This window comes from Sarcophilus harrisii, chromosome 2 (assembly GCF_902635505.1).
Source record: "Sarcophilus harrisii chromosome 2, mSarHar1.11, whole genome shotgun sequence".
Taxonomy (NCBI): Eukaryota; Metazoa; Chordata; class Mammalia; order Dasyuromorphia; family Dasyuridae; genus Sarcophilus; species Sarcophilus harrisii.
In genome coordinates, this window is record NC_045427.1 from 250,632,622 (window position 1) to 250,654,419 (window position 21,798).

The window sequence follows — 21,798 nt, forward strand, 5'->3', positions numbered from 1 at the left end:
CAACAAACATATGGAAAAACAAAAGGTCAAGAATTTCAAGGGAACTAATGAAAAAAAATCAAATGAAGGTGGCCTAACTGTCCCAGATCTAAAATTATATTATAAAGTAGCTGTTACTAAAACCATTTGGTATTAGCTAAGAAATAGACTAGTTGAACAGTGGAATATGTTAGGTTCAAAGAACAAAATAGTCAATAATTTTAAATTTCAACATGGACAAATTGTTTATGTTTTTATTTATTTATTTTTGTTGAGGCAATTGGGGTTAAATGACAGGGTCACACAGCTAGGAAGTGTTAAGTGTCTGAGACCTGATTTGAACTCAGGTCCTTCTGACTTCAGGGCTAGTGCTCTATCCACTGACCTACCTAACTAAGACCTCATTTCTTAAATATATAGAGAATCAATTCAAATTATAAGAATTCAAACCATTCTCCAATTGATTAATGGTCAAAGGATATGAACAATTTTCAGATGAAGTTTAAACTATTTTTTGTCACATGTAAGGGTGCTCCAAATCACTATTGATCAGAGAAATGCAAATTAAGACAACTCTGAGAGACCACTACACATCTGTAAGAGTGACTAAGATGACAGGAAAAGATAATGATGAATGTTGGAGGAGATGTGAGAAAACTTAGACACTGATACATTGTGGGTGGAACTGTGAATGGATACAACCATTCTGGAGTGCAATTTGGAACTATGTTCAAAAAGTTATCAAACTGTGCATACCCTTTGACCCAGCAATGTTTCTACTGGGCCTATATCCCAAAGAGATCTTAAAGGAGGGAAAGGGACCCACATATGCAAAAATGTTTGTAGCAGCCCTTTTTGTAGTGGCTAGAAACTAGAAATTGACTGGATACCCATCAGTTGGAGAAAGGCTGAATAAATTATGATATATGACTGTTATGAAGTATTATTGCTTTGTAAGAAATGACCAACAGGATGATTTCAGAGAGGCTTGGAAAGACCTACATGAACTAATGCTAAGTGAAATGAGCAGAACCAGGAGATCATTATGCACAGCAACAAAAAGACTATGATGATCAATTCTAATGGACATGACTCTCTTCAACAATGAGATGATGCAAACCAGTTCCAATTGTTCAGTGATGAAGAAAGCCATCTATACCCAGAAAGAGGACTGGGGGAACTGAATGTGGACCACAGCATAGCATTTTCATGCTTTCTGTTGATGTTTGCTTGTATTTTGTTTTACTTCTCAGGTTTTTTTTTCTCTAGATCCAATTTTTCTTGTGCAGCAAAATAACTGTATAATTATGTATACATATATTGGATTTAACATATATTTTAACATATTTAATATGTATTGCACTACCTGCCAGCTAGGGGAGGGGGTGGGGGGAAGGAGGGAAAAATTTGGAACAGAAAGTTTTGCAAGGTTCAATGTTGAAAAATTACCCATGGATGTGTTTTGTAAATAAAAAGTTTTAATAAAAAAAGAAAGCAATTAATAGCTTGCACTACACATGCTTTAAATGATTTGCCACATAATTATGAAGCCCCAAGTCAACTTCCTCTTTGTTCTTTCTATAGTAATAAAAAAAATTTGGTAACTTTTCTAAAGTATATGGAATCATCAACTGTTGCATTAGGGTCCTTTAATAAATTACATGACAAATTTAAGCAAGCTCTCTATATTATTCTGAAGACTCACATCACAATCAAATCCTTAATTTGGCGGGAACCTGGAAGTCCTTGTTTAAATATGAAAAAAATCTAGTTTAGACTTAGGCAAATGTCCATCTACGTGATACAATACTCACAAAGTCATAAAATTTAAAGCTGGCAGGAACCTTGGTGAACACGATTGAACTTTATTATCTAATAGATAAAGAATCTGAAGTACTGAAAAATTAATGTATAAATTTATGGTCTGATAGGTGTAGTCAGTGACAGAGCTAAGGCTTGAACCTAGGGCCCCTGAATCCAAATTAAGTGTTTTTATGTGGTGGTGAAAAAATGAAATAATTAAGGAAACAAAGATTCAAACTTTTGAATATATGAATTTATTAAGCAATGCATGCCAATTACATAACAAATTGAGATCAGATATTTCAGCTTTGGCACTGAACCCTGAATACAGGGGAGATCAATTTTTATGCATTAAAAACCATTAATCATTTAGGACAAAATAATTAAAAGAAATAATAAAAAAGATAAAAAAATGAAGCAAATGAGGTAATCTGGTCTATAATTGAAGGAAAGATTAGGGATTTTCCAACTTCAGTGGGATAAAGCAAATGAGTACAATTCTCTGAATTCAAAAAAAGTGTGTCCCATTCTCTCCAAGAAGAGTATGGAGCCAGTTTTCAGAAAAAAAAAGTATATGGGTTTCTTGAGATGTATAATTGTGAGAAAATTCTATACATCAAACTTTGGATCTGATTGGATTTCTGGTCACATAACTTAGGTCCTTAGTGAAAAGTCCCTAAACAGCAAGTTAGATATAGTTCAGCTTCTCAGTCATACAGGGCTAGGTTCAAACAATACAATTAAGTTTTCTCACAATTACAACAATTGAATAAAGTTTTCTCAGAAGACAAAAATTTGAATAGAGCAATTATTGAATAGTAAGAGAACTGAGCTAAATTGAGTCACAAGGTAGAAGGAAGAAAAGAAGGAAGGAAGGAAAGAAGGAAGAGAAGGAGGGGAAAAAACCCACACAAATAAAGAAAAAAAGGAATGAAGGAGCAGAGGGAGGAAGAGATAGAAAGATGGAGAGAAGAAAAACAAAAAATAAGAATGACTCATTGATCTATTTGCCTTCTAATCTCATAAATATTGTTTGCTATATTTATAACAGCTAAATTTATGTTGCTTTAAATTTGCAAGTCATTTTACATTTGTTATTTCATTTGATTTTCACAAAAACCCCATGGGTTAACATGGTAGTATGGGACAAAGCTAAGGAGAATTTAATGCTCCATACTCCTTAAAGTAATAGATTGAAGATTTGGGGAAATGTGGAAATGTTGCTGAGATAAAAATTTAGAAGAAATGTAAAGAAAAATTGACTAACCATGATAGTTATGATTATCTTGGGAGACAGTGGATCTCAGGAACCATTAAAGCAAAGGATAGCTGGCCACTTTAAAGGTTAATTAGAGAGAATTTTTTTTCAGGTGCTTTCAAACTCTGTAATTTTGTGATATTCAGTAAATCCCAGTCTTGGCCACAGAGGTTTATAGCCTCAATTCACCATATTATTGTTGGGCTAATTCTATTGGGATGATGGTTATGTCTGCTTACCTGGCATGATCACTGCTCAGTTTTAAATTCTCAGATGTGCATAATAATTAGAAAGAAGAAGAGATATATAACCACCATAGAAGTGAGATTTTATGCCTCTCCTTTGCCCAGGAACAAGTAGTAAAAGCAAATACTTTCAGAGCTGTTATTCTGCCCAAATATATATGGGAAGATAGATTGTTAATAAGAAAAGTAAATAAAATTACTTCTTTTTTCCATTAGCATGGGCAGTGTACAAAAGAAACAAAGCAATTGTAAAAAATAAATAATTACTTTAATAACAATTGCAGAAGCAAAATGTGCTTGGCACAATTCAGAAGAAATATACTGATGATCAAGTTTCCAGAATCACTGACTGGGTTGTCTATTAGTCATCTCACTATATGGAATTGTACTATTGCAGCAATTGTCATCCTATATGAAATCCTAAGAAATTTTTTTCTAACAAGTATGGTGACTCAAATATTTGTATTGATATTATAATGAATAACACACATGAACAAGGTTGACTCTTTTTGTCATACTGTACAAATAAAAACACTGGGAACAGTAACAATTACACACTTCTCCATCACTCATTCCACAATGTTGTTGTTGTTGTTTTTTTTTTTTTTTTTGGGCAAAAAAAAAACATGCTTGGTCCTCTGATGGTAGGTTTTACTCTATTCTACTAATCATATTTGTGGGCAGAAAACTGAGTCAAGTATAAAATCAACTTAACAAATTTAGAGTAGAAACAGATTGAAACTTTATTCTCCCTTACTTTTCCTTTTTCAAAGCACATGAAAATCTATGAGTGGGACTCAATATTATTTTAATATTCATTTTCTCTCTCCATGTTACAGTTCCTTCTGGAACTATTCTTTATTCTCCACTTGAAGAGCAAATACCTTCCACATTTCCAATTGTGCAAAAGGGAGGAACTTGGTAATTTATCATAATCAATATATTCTATTTTAGATTAAGTTCTTATTAGTCAAGATCATATCATCATAATTAATCCTCATTATCAGATGAAATGAGGAACAAATTTCATCCAACTTATTTTCACATTTTAGGGACAATAATAAAGAAAACAAACTAATTCAGTAGCTAAGTTCTATGATTTTCTAGGGAATGTGTCTCAGGAAGCTTCTCTGTCATGGTGGTCATCTAATATTTCCAGGAATTGAGATACCGACTCTGTAATTTCCTCATGGCAGACTTAACATCTTCATTCCTAAAGGAATAGATAATGGGATTCAAGAGAGGAGTACAAACAGTATAAAAGACAGAAAGAAATTTATCTAAAGAGAGTCTGCTAAATGGCCAGATATAGAAGTAGATGCATGGCCCAAAGAAAAGAATTACAACTGTGATATGAGCTGTTAAGGTGGAGAGGGCCTTGGAGGAACCACTTGAGGAACGGCTCCGGACAGTGACTAATATAACAGTATAAGAAATAATCAAGGCCAGAAAACAGCTTAGAGAGATCAGGCCACTGTTGATTAGTGTCATAATCTCCATTTCATAAGTATCCATGCAGGCTAATTCAATTACCATGGGAAGGTCACAAAAAAAACTGTCTACCTCATTAGGCCCACAAAATGGTAGGTCTACTGTAAAGGCCAAATGGCTCACAGAATGAAGAATCCCCACAGTCCAAGATAAAGCCACAAAAATTATGCAGAGTCTCCGATTCATAATAGTACTATAGTGGAGAGGTTTACAGATGGCTATAAATCTATCATAGGCCATTGCTACCAATAAAATCATCTCACTTCCAACAAAACTATGAAGAAGGAAGATCTGGGCCATGCAGCCCTCAAAGGAGATAGTCTTGTGCTCAACAAGAAAGTCAGCAATCATCTTGGGTGTGGCAAAACTGGACTGACAGATGTCAATGAAAGAAAGATTGCTAAGCAGGAAGTACATGGGAGAGTTCAAATGGGAATCAGAGGCAATGGTGAGGATGATGATAATGTTGCCCAGTACAGATGCCACATAGACTATGGTGAAGATCACAAAGAAAAAAAACTGAACTTCCCGAGAATTAGAGAGGCCCAGTAGTACAAATTCAGACACCATGGACTGATTTCCTCCAGCCATTTATTCAGTCTATAAGTTGTGACCACCTAAAGGGAAGAAAATCAGAAAAGAAAGAATTAACTGACTGTGTAATGATTTCCATTACAAACAACCTGATTCTTTTATACAGGTAAATAGTTACTTTGCAATTTTATGCATTTATAATAAAACTATTTGTAATAATAAATAAGCATTTTGAGCTTTCTATTACATATAGAGGACAATACTCTATTATATTCTATAATACCCTAATAGACACTCTGCATGCTCCAGTATACACAATATAATAGTAGATGATTATTTCCTTTATTTTACTCTTCCCAATCCTAAGTGCACTCTAGTAGACATATTAAAGTGGAATTGAAATATATACATTAGAAAGATAAATCATATGGGATATATATATATATATATATGACAAATGAATGGTAGATAAATTAAAAATCTAAAAGAACTCATTTTAGGGTACAATGGTAAAAATGCTTCACAGAAGAAATAAAACTTGACCTGGCTGTAGAACAATAAAGAGGTTTGAATAGGCAGTAAAGAAGGATTAAGCATTTCAGAAATAGGAAATTATATGAATGAGGGTAAAAACAAGGAACTGTGGAAAAGTATGTTTAGTAGACCAGTCTGATTAGAATAGAAAGGGTCAATCCAGGGAGTACTAAGAGTAAGATTTAGAGGATTGGAGTCATATTGTGAAAGGTTTTGAAATCCAGTCTGAATAAATGAAGTTTTATTCACTTGGAACATGGATTATTGTGAGGAGAGCAATTTTTAGGACAATTAGTTAACACAATAGCTTTTAAAAATAATCCTTTACCTCTTATAATGATCATTTCAATATAACTTTAAAAAATCCTGCTAGGGGGTTGATAGCAAGTATTTTCAGGAATGAATGAATAAATAATTAAAAAGCATTTATTAAGCATCAAGTATATTCCAGGAGTGGTGCTAGGCACTAAGGTACTAGGCAATGCAGATGGAATAGTATCTGCCCTGAAAGACCTTAAGAAAACAAAGAATAACTGATTTAGCCTAAGCTACTCACAAAGTAAATGTCTAAGCCATAACACAAGCCTAAATCTTCAAATTCTAAATGTAGGGGAGTACCATACTACCATAGACAAGGTGGAACAAAGGAGAAAGAGACTATATGCTGGGGAGATAGTCTAACTTTTCTAAAATGGGTTTCTTTTTCATTTTATTCATGAGGATTAAGCAAAATTCACCCTAGTATCCTCCTTGACAAGTTGACTTTAGCATACACTTATAGCCATTCCCTTTTCCCCACATTCTCTTTTGATTTCAGAAACACTAACTTTTTCTACCTTCCTCCAATGTCTGTAAAAGCATTCTTGTTCTTCGTCTCATTTGCTGACTTGCTCTCTTCCTGATTCTTTAACACCAGTGTTCACTAAAATTCTTTTTTGATCCTTTTTCTCATCTCTCTTTCTCTTTTCAGTTTAATTAAATTCTTAGCTTTAATTATTATCTTTAAACCAGAATTCCACATCTATATGTTAGACCTTGAACTTTACTTTAAGAAACTGTCATCTCACACTGCCCATATGAGAGCTTTACTTGCAAGTCCCATCAGCACCTCAAATGACATATCCTAAAGTGAACTTAATATTTTCCTCCGCCTAAGATTTTTCTTCTTTCTGATTTCATTATTTCTGTCCCTATCACTTATTTTGATTTATTCCTTTCTTTTCATTTCTCATATCCAATAAATAATCCATTTCTATCAATTTTACCTCCATACTATTTCTTGTATCTTATCATCTGTATTTCTACTTATTTCATTAAGCATAGTTCTTCATTAACAACTAGTTCCATCATTGTTATAGCTTCTAGACAGCAATTTTTGCCTCCACTTTATCACCCTCCAAACCTTCATATCACTGCCAGAATAATTTCCTATAGATCTCATTATATCATCCCTCTGCTTGATATTTTCAGTAGCTCCCTATTATTTTTCAAGTAAAGTTCAAGGTCTTTTGTCCATCAATCAAGACCTTTTCACAATCTGACATTACTATTCAGCTTTGTCATATAATTCTCCCTTGCACACTATATCCTCCAGTCCAAAAGACTACTTGTGGAATCCCAAACAAATCCATGCTTTTCCACCTTTATGCATTTTCTTATATTGTTCTTTGTGACTGAAACATCTTCCCTCTTTTTCATCACCTGTTGAATTTCCACCCAAGCTTTAAATCCAAATTTAAATGCCTGTTTTCCCAAATCACCCTTTCCATAAAAGCCTTCTATTTTGACCTCCCCTGGCACTTTTAAAATATCTCTCTAATGAACCTATCATGCATTCTTATTTAAATAGTTTTTAAAAATTTTCTAAATACATACAAAGATAGTTTTCAACATTGACCTTTGCAAAACTTTGTATTGAATATGTTTCTCCTTTCTTCTCTCCCTCCCATCCCCTGGATAACATGAAATATGATAGAGGTTAGACCTGTGCAATTATTCTGAACATCAATATATGTTTTGTTAAATACTTTTTATTTATATGACTTTATAAAAAATCAGCCTATTCTCTCCCAATTACAACACACATTTTAGAGACCAGAAAACTAAAGTCATCATTTAACTTCATATTGAAAAAATCTGGGTGTATAAAATCCTATCTAGTAACTTCCTTATCCATGAAGATATCTTGACAAGGAAGCTCCTAAACTCTAAAGAAAACCAAGAAATACTTCATGATTCTTAAAAAGTATATGCTCCTATCACAAAACTACATGTCTGTTGTAAGAAAGATATTTTGAAAGAGATGAAAGTAATCATCACTTAATTCCTAATATTAAATGGGTTCTCCAAGGTCCCATAGCCAATTAATGACCAAGTTGGGATTTAAACCCAGGCATTCTGATTCCCTGAGCAGGACTCTTTCAGCTATCCATGCTCCCCCACTCATCAATTTTCATCTGTTTTCTCACTTTATTTTTCTCTTTCTCACATCCTTTCTCTATAAACATGCCTAGAGCATGTACCCATATTGAAATATTAATATAAATTAAAACCCAGTTAAAGACAGCCCTTTTCAGGCATATACATGTTAAATTTGAAAGTGCTGAGATGAAATATAACACTAATATTCAGAGATTCCTGTCTAACATCAGTATGGTGGTTGACAATATTTTATCACTGTGAAGGGAAAATGCTGATTTAAAAAAAAAAAGGTGTCCTGGGTCCAGTCATTTAAGTGAGTTTCTATTTCTGATCTTCAAGATGAGGGGAATGGAAGAGATGACCTAAAGTCACTTTTAGTTCTAAATTAATGATGCCATAAAATCTGTTAAATATAATGAGAGTTTAATGAGATAATAGTGATACCACTCCAAAAGATGGAGTTCAGACCTTTGGGAGTCAGATCAAATTCTATTCACTGAATTCTGAAGTTAATCTAGGAGAGTATTTCATCTCCAAAGGCAAAGTACTAGCAATGATGAGAAGGAAGAAATCCCTAGAATGAAAGATTTTTGTTTTAATTTTTGAAAGAAATATGAAAGATTTAACTTTGGAAATCATGAAACAAGTGGAATTTCTTATATCATGTTTGTACCAATATCAGAGCAACAATGAGAAGGAAAGGGGGGGGCGAATTTGAAACAAGAATAAAAGGAAAGAGAAATGGAAGAAAAGGATAGGGACAATAAAAGGGAGTTGTTACAGGAAAGTGAAATTGTTGATAGCATTAGTGCATGATCTTTTATATACCTCAGCTTTAATAGCTCTAGTATCTCCCATACTAGAAATTTTGAATGTCTTCTAGCTTCCATTTTCCTTTTTGCAGCAAATTTCTGTTTACTTTACACTAATATGCTGAAGAGTTTCACAAATGACTGTCAACTACTAATGGTGGGCAATCAGCCCAGTAGATCTGACTGTACTGATGTGATTCTAACAGAGCATTGTTGATGAGCAAATTGTCTGATTTTGAGTCAGAAAAACCTGAGTTTAGATTCTGCCACTGACACATATTTACAATGTGACAATAACTAAGTCTTTGAGCCTTAGTTGCTTCAACTATAAAGTAAGGTAAGAAGTATGGGCTATTTAACTTACAAGATTTCGGATGTACAAAGAAAATAATGTATATTAAATAATTTTAAAAATTATTTTAATTACCATAGTAGTTATATGCTAATGATTACATATAAGAGGCTTTGCCACTGATTTTTTTGCAATTATCCTGAAGTTATTTAACCTTTCTATTAATTTCCTTATCTTAAATAAGAAAAATTCAGTGATGGTTATTTCCATTGCTTTCACAACATTTTTCTAAGAAAAAGAATATTGTTGTATGATAGTAGTATATAAATATTGAAAAACTCATGTAGGGCACCTTGATTTTCTTTAAAATGAAATAGTTTCCTAGACATCATAGCTTATTATTTTTTAGAACACTTTAGGGATAAGGAAATTAAAATACTCAGAGTCTTTCAATCTGAAGTGAATTGTTGCTTCACTGTGATATTGAGACTAAATCTAACCTAAAAGAAGTGAAGATCGCAGTGTGGTCCAGTAGAATATATATTGGAGGTGGAGTCAAAGGATTTGACTTTGACTTCTTTTGACCTATGTGACCTAGGGTAAGTAACAATCTCATTGTTCCTCCATGTAAAATGGGCTTTAAGGTAACTTTTCAGCTTGACTTTCCAACTCCCATTGGATTCTCCAATTGAGTTGTATTCATAAAGGGATGGGGAAACTTATTATATAAGAATTTTTTCCTTGACTTGAATTACAATTATCCTTTGATGTTGGGATGGTTAAAAAATAGAAACTTCACCTTCTTCAGCAATAATAGCTTTACATTTCCATAGTGCTTATTAATTTACAAAGAACTTTACATGCATAACGTGATGCTTTTCATTCTCACAATAATCTGGGAAGGAAGCACAAGCATTATTCTAATGTTTATTCTCCAGCACTTGGCACAGTGCCTAGCACACAGTAAGTACCTAATAAAAATTTACTGGTTTTATGATAATTTTTTATAAATAAGGTTTACAGAGAAGAAGCAACTTGTCTAAATATCAGAGCAAAAATTCAATGCAAAATACTCAAGCCTTTTGTTCTGCTCATCACACAATTCTTCCTCACCTAAGCCAGTCTTTGCATTTGCACAGTGTCCCCTCTAAAATTCCAGATGTCTAGTCATTAATGAAATTCTGAAATAAAAATCCAGGCAATGGAATGGGAGGAAAGAAGCAAAATGGCTTTAATTCTCTTTCCCTTTGGTCTCAGTATACCAGCATGTTTTGCTTTTTTTCTTACCAAGGATATCATGATTTATTCAAAGAGGGAGAATAGGGCCACAGGAAAAGGAAAGTGTCATTAATGGTGTCAAGGAGACAGAGAACCCCTACCAGCACTCTTCAAACGGAACTCAAATCTCAAGCCTCATGACTACCAAATTGCCCCTTAAGAGAAAGGAGTTCAGGGTTTGAAGACTATTGGCACATTCTTAAATCAGGCACATAAACAGACATAGAATTCTAACATATGTACTTACGTTTTCAAAAATCTTGCCTTTCAGTCCTTTGGTTTTGCTTTCTTTCTGAACGATGTCTTTTAATTTGATTCTAAATATCTGTGTTTAATATAAGTATTTCCACACTGGAAATTATGCAATATTCTATTGGTTTAAGCATTTTAAAATCTATTTCCTATAGTTCATTCTCCTATACTATAAGCCCCTTGGGAGTAAGAATTTCAGTTACTGAAGTAGCAACACACTACACTCTATCAAGTAACTACACAATTTTTATACTATGGACATATATAGCCTCCTCCTTTGGAGAATCATCCTGCAGTGGGAATTATTAAATTATGCAAAGTAACTTTCTAGGGGACAAAAAAGGTAAGGGTTATTTTTGTCAGTTAGTGTTAGCACTATGTTGGAAATAAAGAAAAAAATTAAAGTCAGAATAATTATTATTATTCTGCTAACTCCTGACTTACTTTCTTCCAGATAAATAATTACAGAATCACACACACACACACACACACACACACACACACACACACACACAATATTGCTCTTTGGGGGGGGGTGTCAAAATATCTCTAAACCAAAAAATGAAGAATGAATATTTCCATTTAAAAAACACGTCCACTGATCAATTGAAAAATATAAGGATAAAAATAATAGTACTTTATAATTTGTCAAATGCTTTCCTTAAAAAAATTTGTGAGTTAAGTAGAATTATCCTCATTTAACAGATGAGGAAACTAAGGCTCAGAAACATCAACTGATTTTTCCAGGATTTATAATTCTAATCTAGTTCCCTTGATTCCTAGCCCAGAATTCTTTCTACTATATCGCAACATTTCTATAGAAAAAGATGAAAGCCCTGTAACAATATAGTGCTATTTTCTAAGCAGATGTTAATAGTTTTCTGTTTAAAGGTAACTTTATCCTTCTAGATCCAATTTTTAGCAAGGACAAAAAGGACAACACAAATATGAGAAGAATAAAATATCAACCCATTTTTACTATTCTGTTTATTAATCAAGACCTCTGGGGTACAATTTTCCAACCAACTATGAATATAATAAGATATATATGAATCAGATTACATTTCTATATTTTCATCTTTATTTTTGATTAATCACTTGAAGAGAAGTAATGAAAGGACAAAGATGGGCATTACAAACAATGGACAGGCATGGATGGGTTGCAATCTGCATCTTTGGAGGGGAGATATACACTAATGAAACCAGTGGAGTATTTTATCACAATATGGTTTTGTCACCATTCCCCATTCTAATTACATTCTTCTTAATGTATTCCAGTTTATAAATTGTTGTTCACTTGTTCAGTTACATCAAATTACTTGTGACATCATGGACCGTATATATTATCCATGAGTTTTACTTGGTAAAATTTTTGGAATGATTTCCCATTTTCTTCTCTAGTAGATTAAGGCAAAAATGGGTAAGTGACTTATCCAGGATCATACAGCTACTAGATGTCTGAAATCACATTTGAACTCAGGTCTTTCTGAATCCAAATCCAGTACTCTATCCACTATATAATAAAAAAGAAAAATGATAGAAATGCATTATATTTGCAAAACACCACTTTTTATAAAGCTTTTTTTCTCATGTAAATACATATAGTATTTTGCTTAATCATCATGAGTTTTGAAAGGTAACATGAAAATTTTTTGTATCTGTTACAAATGAGAAAACTGAGGCTCAAGGGAAATCCAATTACTTGATTGTTAACATAGGTTATCAGACGTTGAATTCAAATCCAGATCTCTCTGAATCCAGGTTTAGTAATTGTTTTTAATTACCCAACAATAAGTCCATGGGAGATATAAATAATCAATGTATAGCCAGGCCAACAGACCATCATTTTCTTTGTATACTCCCTCGAACAGGGGAAAAAATAAATTTACTTCTAACAGCTAACATTGGAGCAGCTAGGTGTCACAGTGGCACAAGTCCTTCATTGGGTTTGAAGTCAGAAGGACCTAAATTCAAATCCAGACTCAGACACTTGACACATACTAGCTGTATGACCCTGGACAAGTCACTTAATCCCAATTATCTTGCCAATAATAATAATAATAACAGCTAACATTTGTACAATTTTTTTTGGTTAGTAAAGAGCATAAAATATATCCATTCATTTCATCCTCACAAAAACTTGTCAGATAAGTTTGATTATTACACCACCAATAAAAAACCGAACCTGAGAAACATTAAATAAACAAAGCCAGAGTTCTTAAGCTAGTAAGTGTTAGAGGTTGGATTTAAATTTAGTCTTCTCTGGACATTATAGTACTTAGCTTATTTCTGTCTGCTTGTGTATATAAAAAAAGAAAAATTGATGCGTATGACTATAGTATTATAAAGAAGAAGAAAACTAAATTTAGTCATGAGAAAATTTGAATTTCAGATGTACCATTTCCTTGCCATATAATCCAAAACTTTCCTTAATTTTGTCTCTCATTGCCTTTTCTAGTCTAATTTCTTATCATCTTCCTCTATTAATTCTCTATAACTGTCATCATAGCCTTTTGCTGTTTCTAGTGAGTAGAGACTGCTTTATTTTTTAATTTATATCTTTTGAACAGGGATTTTTAATCTGTAATATAATTAAAAATCTAAGATTTTTAATCTTAGAACAGGGATTTAATCTAGTCATAGATCTGTTCAACTGTTTGGTGAAGTCTATGGACCACTTCTGAGAATAATATTTTTAAATGCATAAAATAAAATATAAAAGATCACAAAAATATAGGATTATAGCCAGTTATATTGAATTATAGTTATCAAAGTATATTTTTACATTAATGAATGCCATGTTAAGAAATCTTTCCCAGAGTTTAACTTAGTGCTTGTTTATTGTTTTGTTGCTGAAGTCACTTTTCCTTTGTTGACTTTCATTTCCTTATCTGTAAACTTAGGGCATTAAAATAGATGTTTATGGTTCCTTTAAATTTCAACATTCCATGAGTTATGATACTGCCTCCTCCCCGACACATATCTATCTTTTAAGGGTGAAAAGTAATAATAATAATTGAAAAATATAGTAAGGGTTGCACAGAGCTAATTTTAGATGATGTATGTTTTAATATAGAGAAGGTCTCATCATGATGGATATCTCAGAAATCTTCTTGGACTTCAGTTTTCCAGTCACAAGTTTCTTCATGGCAGCCTTCATATCTTTGGTCCTTAATGTGCAAATAAAGGGGTTCAAGATAGGGGTGAAAATGGTGTAAAATATGGCAAGGACTTTATCTACTGGGTAGGTGGTGAAAGGCCACACATAAATAAAGATACAGGGCCCACAGAATAAGACCACAATGATTATGTGAGCACTCAATGTGGAAAATGCCTTAGTCATTGCAGCAGAAGACTTATCCCAAACAGTGACCAGAATGACTACCTATGAAATGGACAAAAGGAAGAAGGAGCTTAAGGAAAGAATCCCACTATTGGCCACAATTAATACCTCTATGGTATAGGAGTCAAGGCAGGCAAGCTTGGTCACTCTGGGAAGGTCACAGAAAAAGCTGTCCACCACATTAGGTTCATAAAAAGGCAAATTCACAGTAAATGACAATTGGCTTATGGTGTGCACAAACCCAACAGTCCAGGAGGCTAATACTAAGGTAATACAGACCTGCTAGTTCATGATGGTCACATAATATAGAGGTTTACAGATGGTCATATATCTATCCTAGGCCATGGAGACCAGCAGCACCATCTCACCACCAGTGAAGAGATGAATAAAGAAAAGTCTGGGTTATACAGCCATTGAAGGATATAGTTTTGTGTTCATTCAGAAAGTCTGCAATCATCTTTGGGGTAGCAAAAGAGGACTGACTTTTTCCTTCTTCCTTCTTCCTGTCCAATAAAGGACAGATTTCTCAGCAGGAAGTACATGGGAGAGTGCAGGCAAGCATCAGAGGTCACTGTAACCATAATGAGAAGATCGCCCAGGATAATCATCCCATACAACAAGGAGAAGAAAACAAAAAAGAAAAGCTGAAGTTCTCGAGAACTGGAGAGCCCCAGTAGCACAAATGCAGACACAAAAGACGAATTAGCTCCATCCATGGACACAGGTGCCAGAGCTGCTTAGAGATAACCTTAAGAGAGGAGGAATACATGACCAAAACGTTATTTTGCTGTACAAAAAGAATCAGACTCTGAAATATTGTACAATTAGCTTGTGAAGGAAATCAAAAATGCAGGTGGGCATAAATATAGGGATTGGGAATTCAATGTAATGGTTTTTAGTCATCTCCCAGAGTTCTTTTTCTGGGCATAGCTAGTTCAGTTCATTAGTGCTCCATTAGAAATGATTTGGTTGATCTCGTTGCTGAGGATGGCCTGGTCCATCAGAACTGGTCATCATATAGTATTGTTGTTGAAGTATATAATGATCTCCTGGTCCTGCTCATTTCACTCAGCATCAGTTTGTGTAAGTCTTATATTTTAATATATTTAACATCTACTGGTCATCCTGCCATCTAGGGGAGGGGGTGGGGGAGTAAGAGGTGAAAAAATTGGAACAAGAGGTTTGGCAATTGTTAATGCTGTAAAGTTACCCATGTATATATCCTGTAAATAAAAGGCTATTAAATAATAAAAAAAAAGAGAGGAGGAATAAGAGAGAATCAAAATGAATGAAAACAATATATTCCTCTCATTCTCTCTTCCCTCCAATATCTTCATACAGTTTTAAGATTAATACTAATTATGCACAGATATATTTATCACTATTTAGTATAATTTAATTCATTTTATGAAACATTTTATTAGATGCCTATTACATATAATACAATATATATATCCTGCCTCTGTAGGGTATAGTATTGATTTTAGAGCCAAGAAGACTGATGTTCAAGTCCCACTATTGAGAGATGCTAATTGTTTGAACATTGGGAAATCCGTCAATTTTTTTTTAAAGAGTATCTTTAATGTTATACCTTTAAATAATGTGAATTGATAAAAGGAATTTTCACAATGGAAATTCTCTTGAACAAAAAAAAAAATTATAGATTTGTGCAAACATGCACACACATACATGCATATGTATGAATATCTGTAAATTCATATATATGCGCATATCATGCATGTATACACAAACAAACACTCGTGGAAAACAACAAAGAAACCCCTAATTTCAAGGAGTTTATGTTCTTCTTGAGTGAAGTTCATATTTTCTACACAAAAACCTTCACTAGCTTTCTAATTTTTTTCTAAAGTTTGGAATCCTCCATAATCTTTACCACCCTATATTTTAACTTTATTTTATATCATCTTTCCACATATACTTACAGTACAATTACATTAGAGTAGGCACTATTTAGAAATTCCCTCTGGTGATTTCCATATCCATATTCCATATGCATGATAGTACATTTTTTACTTTTCTAATGTGGTTCTAGGGATAAAATCACATAGAATTAATAATTCTATGTTAGTCATCCAAACTAGACATTTACAACAATTACTCAAATAATGAAGTCTTCCAAGATTTTCAGAAGGTGAGCCACAGAATAGAAAGGGATGGCATGATATCTTTTTTTCCATTTAAATGACTAAATTGTTCAAATCTGATGCCTATCATGTGCTGACAGTCAGATCTATACAACATCAGCAGGAAGATGAATATGAATAGGTAGGTCTATCCTATTTGACCTTCTTGTTCAGTTATGTTTATGGAGGAGTGGGAAGGAGGGAGATGGAGATGGAAAGAGAAAGAGAGAAGGAGAAAGAGAGATGGAGAGAGGGAAATGAAAGAATGATGAGGGAAGGAAGAAAGAAGTGAAGAAGGGAAGGAGGAAAGAAGAAAGAAAGAGAGAGAGAGAGAGAGAGAGAGAGAGAGAGAGAGAGAGAGAGAGAAGAAAAGACGAGGAGAGGAGAGGAGAGAGGAAAGGAGATGAAAGAAAAGGAGAGGAGAAGAGGGGGAAAAAGGGGAGAGGTGGGGAGGGGAGAGGAGGAGACAGACAGAGGAGAGAAAGAGGAGAAAAAGAGAGGGGGAGACAGGAGACAGAAGAAGAGCGTGGGAGGGAGAAAGAGAGACTTATAGAGAGACACAGAGAGAGGGAGAAAAAGAGAGACAGAGAGAGGGACAGTGGGGGAAAAAGAGATACACAGACAGATATGGGGAGACAGAGAGTGGAGGAAAGAGGGGAAAAGGGAAAAGAAGAAGGAAAGGGAGGAGAGAGAGAGGAAGGAGGAAAGAAGAGAGAGGAAGGAGGAAAGAAGAAAGAGGAAGAGGAGGAATGAAGGAGACAGAGATAAAAAGAAAGTGAAATGACTATAATTGAACCACAGGACTCAGGTCCTATGACTCATGAAAAATACCTGCTTTTGTCCCAAAATACAGGGGACAACAAGAAGGTTTGTCTCAAATATCACTTCTCTCATCATTTTCAGGAAGTTAAATTAATCTCTTTTCTACTTACTTTTTTTGTCAGAAACACAATCTAAGGACATGGAATATTTAGGAGAAAGAGAATTGTTTGGAGGGATTTTTTTCTTCATGAAAAGAAGCCTAAAAAATGTAGCTCAAGAGTGAGGATGCACATCCAACTTCTCATTCTAATGCTTACTCCCCTAGATGATTTTGGGAAAATTACTTAATCTTTTGGGGTCTCAATGTCTTATTTACAACATTTAGGGGATAGGATGTAGGAGTCTTTAATCTTTTTTATATCATGGATCTTTGGTTGTCTGATTTTATCAGACTTTTTTTTTTCAGTTGCATCCAACTGTTTGTGACAATGTTTTTGATTGCATTAAAAATATATTGGATTATCAAGGAAGTTAATTATAGTGAAATAGCCTTTTAAAAATGTTTTAAGTATTTTGAAAAGGCAAGTCTCTGAATCCCAAGTAAAAAAGCTTTATTCTATCTACCGATTCTAAAGAACAATTCAGTTTTAATCATGAAATATAGTCATTTTCCTATCCCACTTACATACTTGCTCCCACCAACACGCTATTTGTGGGATCAGTTATCTGTTCATTTATCTCAGTTCCATATAGTATAGACATATGTAAAGGCTCCAAATCCAAAACATAACTTCCTCTAGATGGAAGGATTCAGTCATGTTCCAGTCCAGAAGAAATCTCCACATATACCCCAAAAAATAGTGCTAGTACTAATATATCAGTGATAGTCATTAAATATAATCCATTATTTAACTTCACAGAATTAATGTAAAAATCAAATGTTACTGTGTGTACTTTGTAAATCATACAAATAAATTCTATTATTATTCGGTATTAGTGAAAAGTAACAGAAGTGAGCACCTTTCAATTCAACATCCCAGTCTTGCAAGCATTTATTTCTCTATTTCTGTCCCACAGAATAAAACAAGACACTACAAATACACTAAATTCTTCCATTCCAACATTTTACCACACTTTTGATGTCAGTATAAGAGAATGAGGCAGATTAATCATACACAAAGAATAAGGGAGACATAAAATCATTGAATAAAGAACTTGAAAAGCCCTTGGCAGCCAATTTGTTTCAACTTCATCATATAACTGATGAGGAAAATGAATCACAGAGAGATGAAATTACTTAAACAAAGTCACATGTCATCAATAATAGAACCAGAATTTTTGAACTCAGACTACCTGACTCCAATTCCAGTGAACTTTTGAAAATAAAAAAAGAAAATCCCTCTGTCAATTGAAGCAACCCTTACCCGCGTTAACCCCCTTCCCTCCCCCACACACTTTAGAGGAAAGCGAGGTGGTACAATGAGAGTACAATGAGAGAGGGCACCTTCCTGAGTTTACCTACTACTGGGTGACTATGTGCAAGTCACTTTACCCTGTTTGGCTTAGTTTCCTCATTTGTAAAATGAGCTGGAGAAGGAAATGGCAACTCACTTTAGTGTCTAACAAGAAAACCCCCAATGAGGTCATGAACAGTCAGACATGCTGGAAGCAACTCAAAAACAATAAAAACAACCCCCTTGTATAAAAGAAGGCAGTAGAAGAGGATCTCCTTTATTAACTTCAGATAGTGTATATTATACACTCTGAGATGAAATAAGAGAATAATTCTGTTCAACAATATTATGACTATTAATGTCAATCTTTCCACATTAGAATATTATTCTCCTTTGGGAAGTAAACAAACATTATTTAAGTGCCTATTATGTGCCAAGCACTGTGCTCTTACAAGTATTATCTCAATTGATTTTCAGAACCTGGGAGGTGACTGCTATTGTTATCTCCATTTTACAATTAAATAAATTGAAGCAGAGAGAGGTTAGATGATTCTCCTAAGACCACATAGATAATAAGTGCCTCAATCTAGATTTGAACTCAGTCCCAGTGCTCTCTCCTCTTGACATCTATTTATTTATACATCCATAAGGGTAGGGATTAATTTTGTTCTTCCTTTTATGGCCTGATATATAGTAAATACTTAATAAATGCTTTTTAATTACATCATCATAATAATATTATTAATGTTTATGTATATGTGTGTGTATCTCATAAATTTCTGAATTCTATAGCTAAGAAACTAGGATAAATATTTCCTTTTAGACCTTCAAATCTCATTCCTTTCCTTGATTTACTTATAATTTGCTCAGGTATTCTGGAGCTATATGAATGTTTTTCTTCTTTCCTTCCTTCCTTCCTTCTTTCTTTCCTTCTCTCCTTCCTTCCTTCCTTTTCCTTTCTTTTTTTCCTCTTTTCCTTCCTTAATGAAAAAAAGTAACAATGTCATCTCTTTGAAACTGTTCTCCATTATTTGGACTACACAGTGAGAAAGTTAACTAGAGTAGAGCCCAGTTTGGGAAGAACTTTGATGGCAGTTGAGTACAAACAGCAGACAACTACATCATGATCCAACTGATTTGTTTGCCTTGAATGTCCATGTGATTCTTTTTTTGCCAAATCAAGTTGCCTCCTGGTGTCCAGTGATTATACTGACATTCCAAATAAGCATTCAGCCATTTCTTTCACTATTGGGTGATGCAATGAATAGAGTACTGAGCCTGGAGATAAGAAGACCTCAGCTCAAATATAACATTAGACACTCACTAGCTGGGTAATCACAGCCAAGTCATGTAATTTCTGTTTAATCAATTTCTTCAGCTATAAAGTGAGAATAATCATAGCACCTACTTCCCAAACTTGTTAGTAGGATAAAAAGAGATAATGTTCATAAAGTTCAGTGCAAACCTAAAAGAAGGATATAATGTTTATCTAAGTTATTATTTGCATGTTTAGACACAACCCTAAGTGGACTCTAGACTATGATTTTTCCCTTTTCTTATGCTGAGATTCTTGCCCATCTCAGACATTTCAGTCTATGATTGTACAATGATAATATCTGGCACTAAGTTTACAACCAAATGCTGGTTTTGTCCAAGTGATAAAGTACGATAAAATTTTTTAAAGCTATGGAACTAAATTTTTAACTTATTTGAATGAATCTTATTGTGTGGGTGCCAGATCTCTCAATCTACCTTGTAAATGCACATATACATACATAAACACACACACACACACACACACACACGTGCATGCTTTCTCCTAAACTCAATAATTGTTCATTTTTCCAAGTATAATTCATGACTCTGACTATTCAATGGAGAAAGATCTAAATGAAATTAAATTTGCTGCAGTTTAAAAGAGAAAAAAAGCATTTAGAGCTAGAAAAAACTCAATTCATCCTTTGCATTTTTTTTGCAGATGAGGAAACTAAAGTTTAAAGTTATGAAATGACTTCCCAAAATTATTGTCACATATTTCCAAAAATATAATAACTGAATAGAAAATTTAGTGACAAATATCAAGAATTTAGAGAAACAAGGCAGGATTTTTACGAATTCTATCAGTTAAAATTAACTTCTAGACTGGACAATAAAGAGAATCAGAAGTGCAATATACAAAAATGCTACCATTTTATAAATGAAATTAACACCAAAAAAGGGAGGAGAGGGAATGATATTATCTATAGTGTCTAACTGTACTTCCAGAAGTGAAATTACAAAATATTCCTCCCTCTTCTCAGTGAAGGGGTGGGAAAGATTATTAGAGTAGGATGTTACATACACTGCCTGGCAAGGGCATGTTGTTAACTGTTTTTCTCTTCTATGAGGGAAAATATAAGTGAAGGTAAAATGTATAAGAAAATATATTAGAAGGTGATATAAAAAGGCACCAGTGAAACTTCAAAAAAAACCCCTCCATTTTTGATTACTAATTTAATTAATTTTCAACAATGAAAATAAGAAAGGAAATTAGAAATCATTTGACCATTCTGAATCACAGACTTCCTTGCATAAAGGCTATTTCTACAGGGTATCAAAGAAATCCATTAGCTCAGAGGAAAATATTCAAATTATTAAGAATTCAACAAATTCATCAATTTAGAGGAAAAAATAAATCAAGCAAATTGTTTCATATATATATATATATGTATGTACATATATACATAAATACCCTTATATATACATATATGTGTGTATAAACCCATATACATGAAACACATTGATTAATATTTTCCTTTTTAGCCTGATTTTTGTATATTATGCAGATGTAACTAGAGAATGTCAAAAAGAATAAATAAATCAGTGATTAAACATAAAGAAACAAACCAATGTCATATATAGCACATCATTTCTTTGGGCAATACTTTAGAATATTTTGTAGAGACACATACTTTTTCAAAGTAAAAAATAATCATACTAGTAATTTCTTCTGATTTTCAATTTAATCTTTAGTTCATAGGATGAATTCTCTTTGGAGAATGTATGGGAAAGCATGAACAAGAATTAAACAGGATAAGAAGGCATATGTGTGTATGAGTGTGTATGTGTGGGGAGGGGGAAAAGAGTAAAGAGGAGAATTAATTTGCATTAGTAAAAAAAAAGCATTCAAGCCAATAAGATGACAGATTCTTTTACT

The 21,798-nt window shown here is 33.5% G+C and overlaps 1 protein-coding gene and 1 pseudogene across 1 annotated transcript; both read right to left on the reverse strand.

Annotated features, from left to right (window-relative positions):
• Nucleotides 1-4,431: 4,431 nt before the first annotated feature.
• On the reverse strand, nt 4,432-5,367 carry LOC100932823 (olfactory receptor 4K1-like). Its single transcript, XM_023498937.2, has one exon. The coding sequence runs from the start codon at nt 5,365-5,367 to the stop codon at nt 4,432-4,434; it is 936 nt and encodes a 311-aa protein (XP_023354705.2).
• An 8,599-nt stretch (nt 5,368-13,966) lies between these two features.
• On the reverse strand, nt 13,967-14,958 carry LOC100932560 (annotated as a pseudogene).
• Nucleotides 14,959-21,798: the final 6,840 nt, after the last annotated feature.

Coding starts and splice junctions, on each gene's coding strand:
- LOC100932823 (XM_023498937.2), bottom strand. CDS start 5,367: ATGGCTGGAGGAAATCAGTCCATGGTGTCTGAATTTGTACTACTGGGC.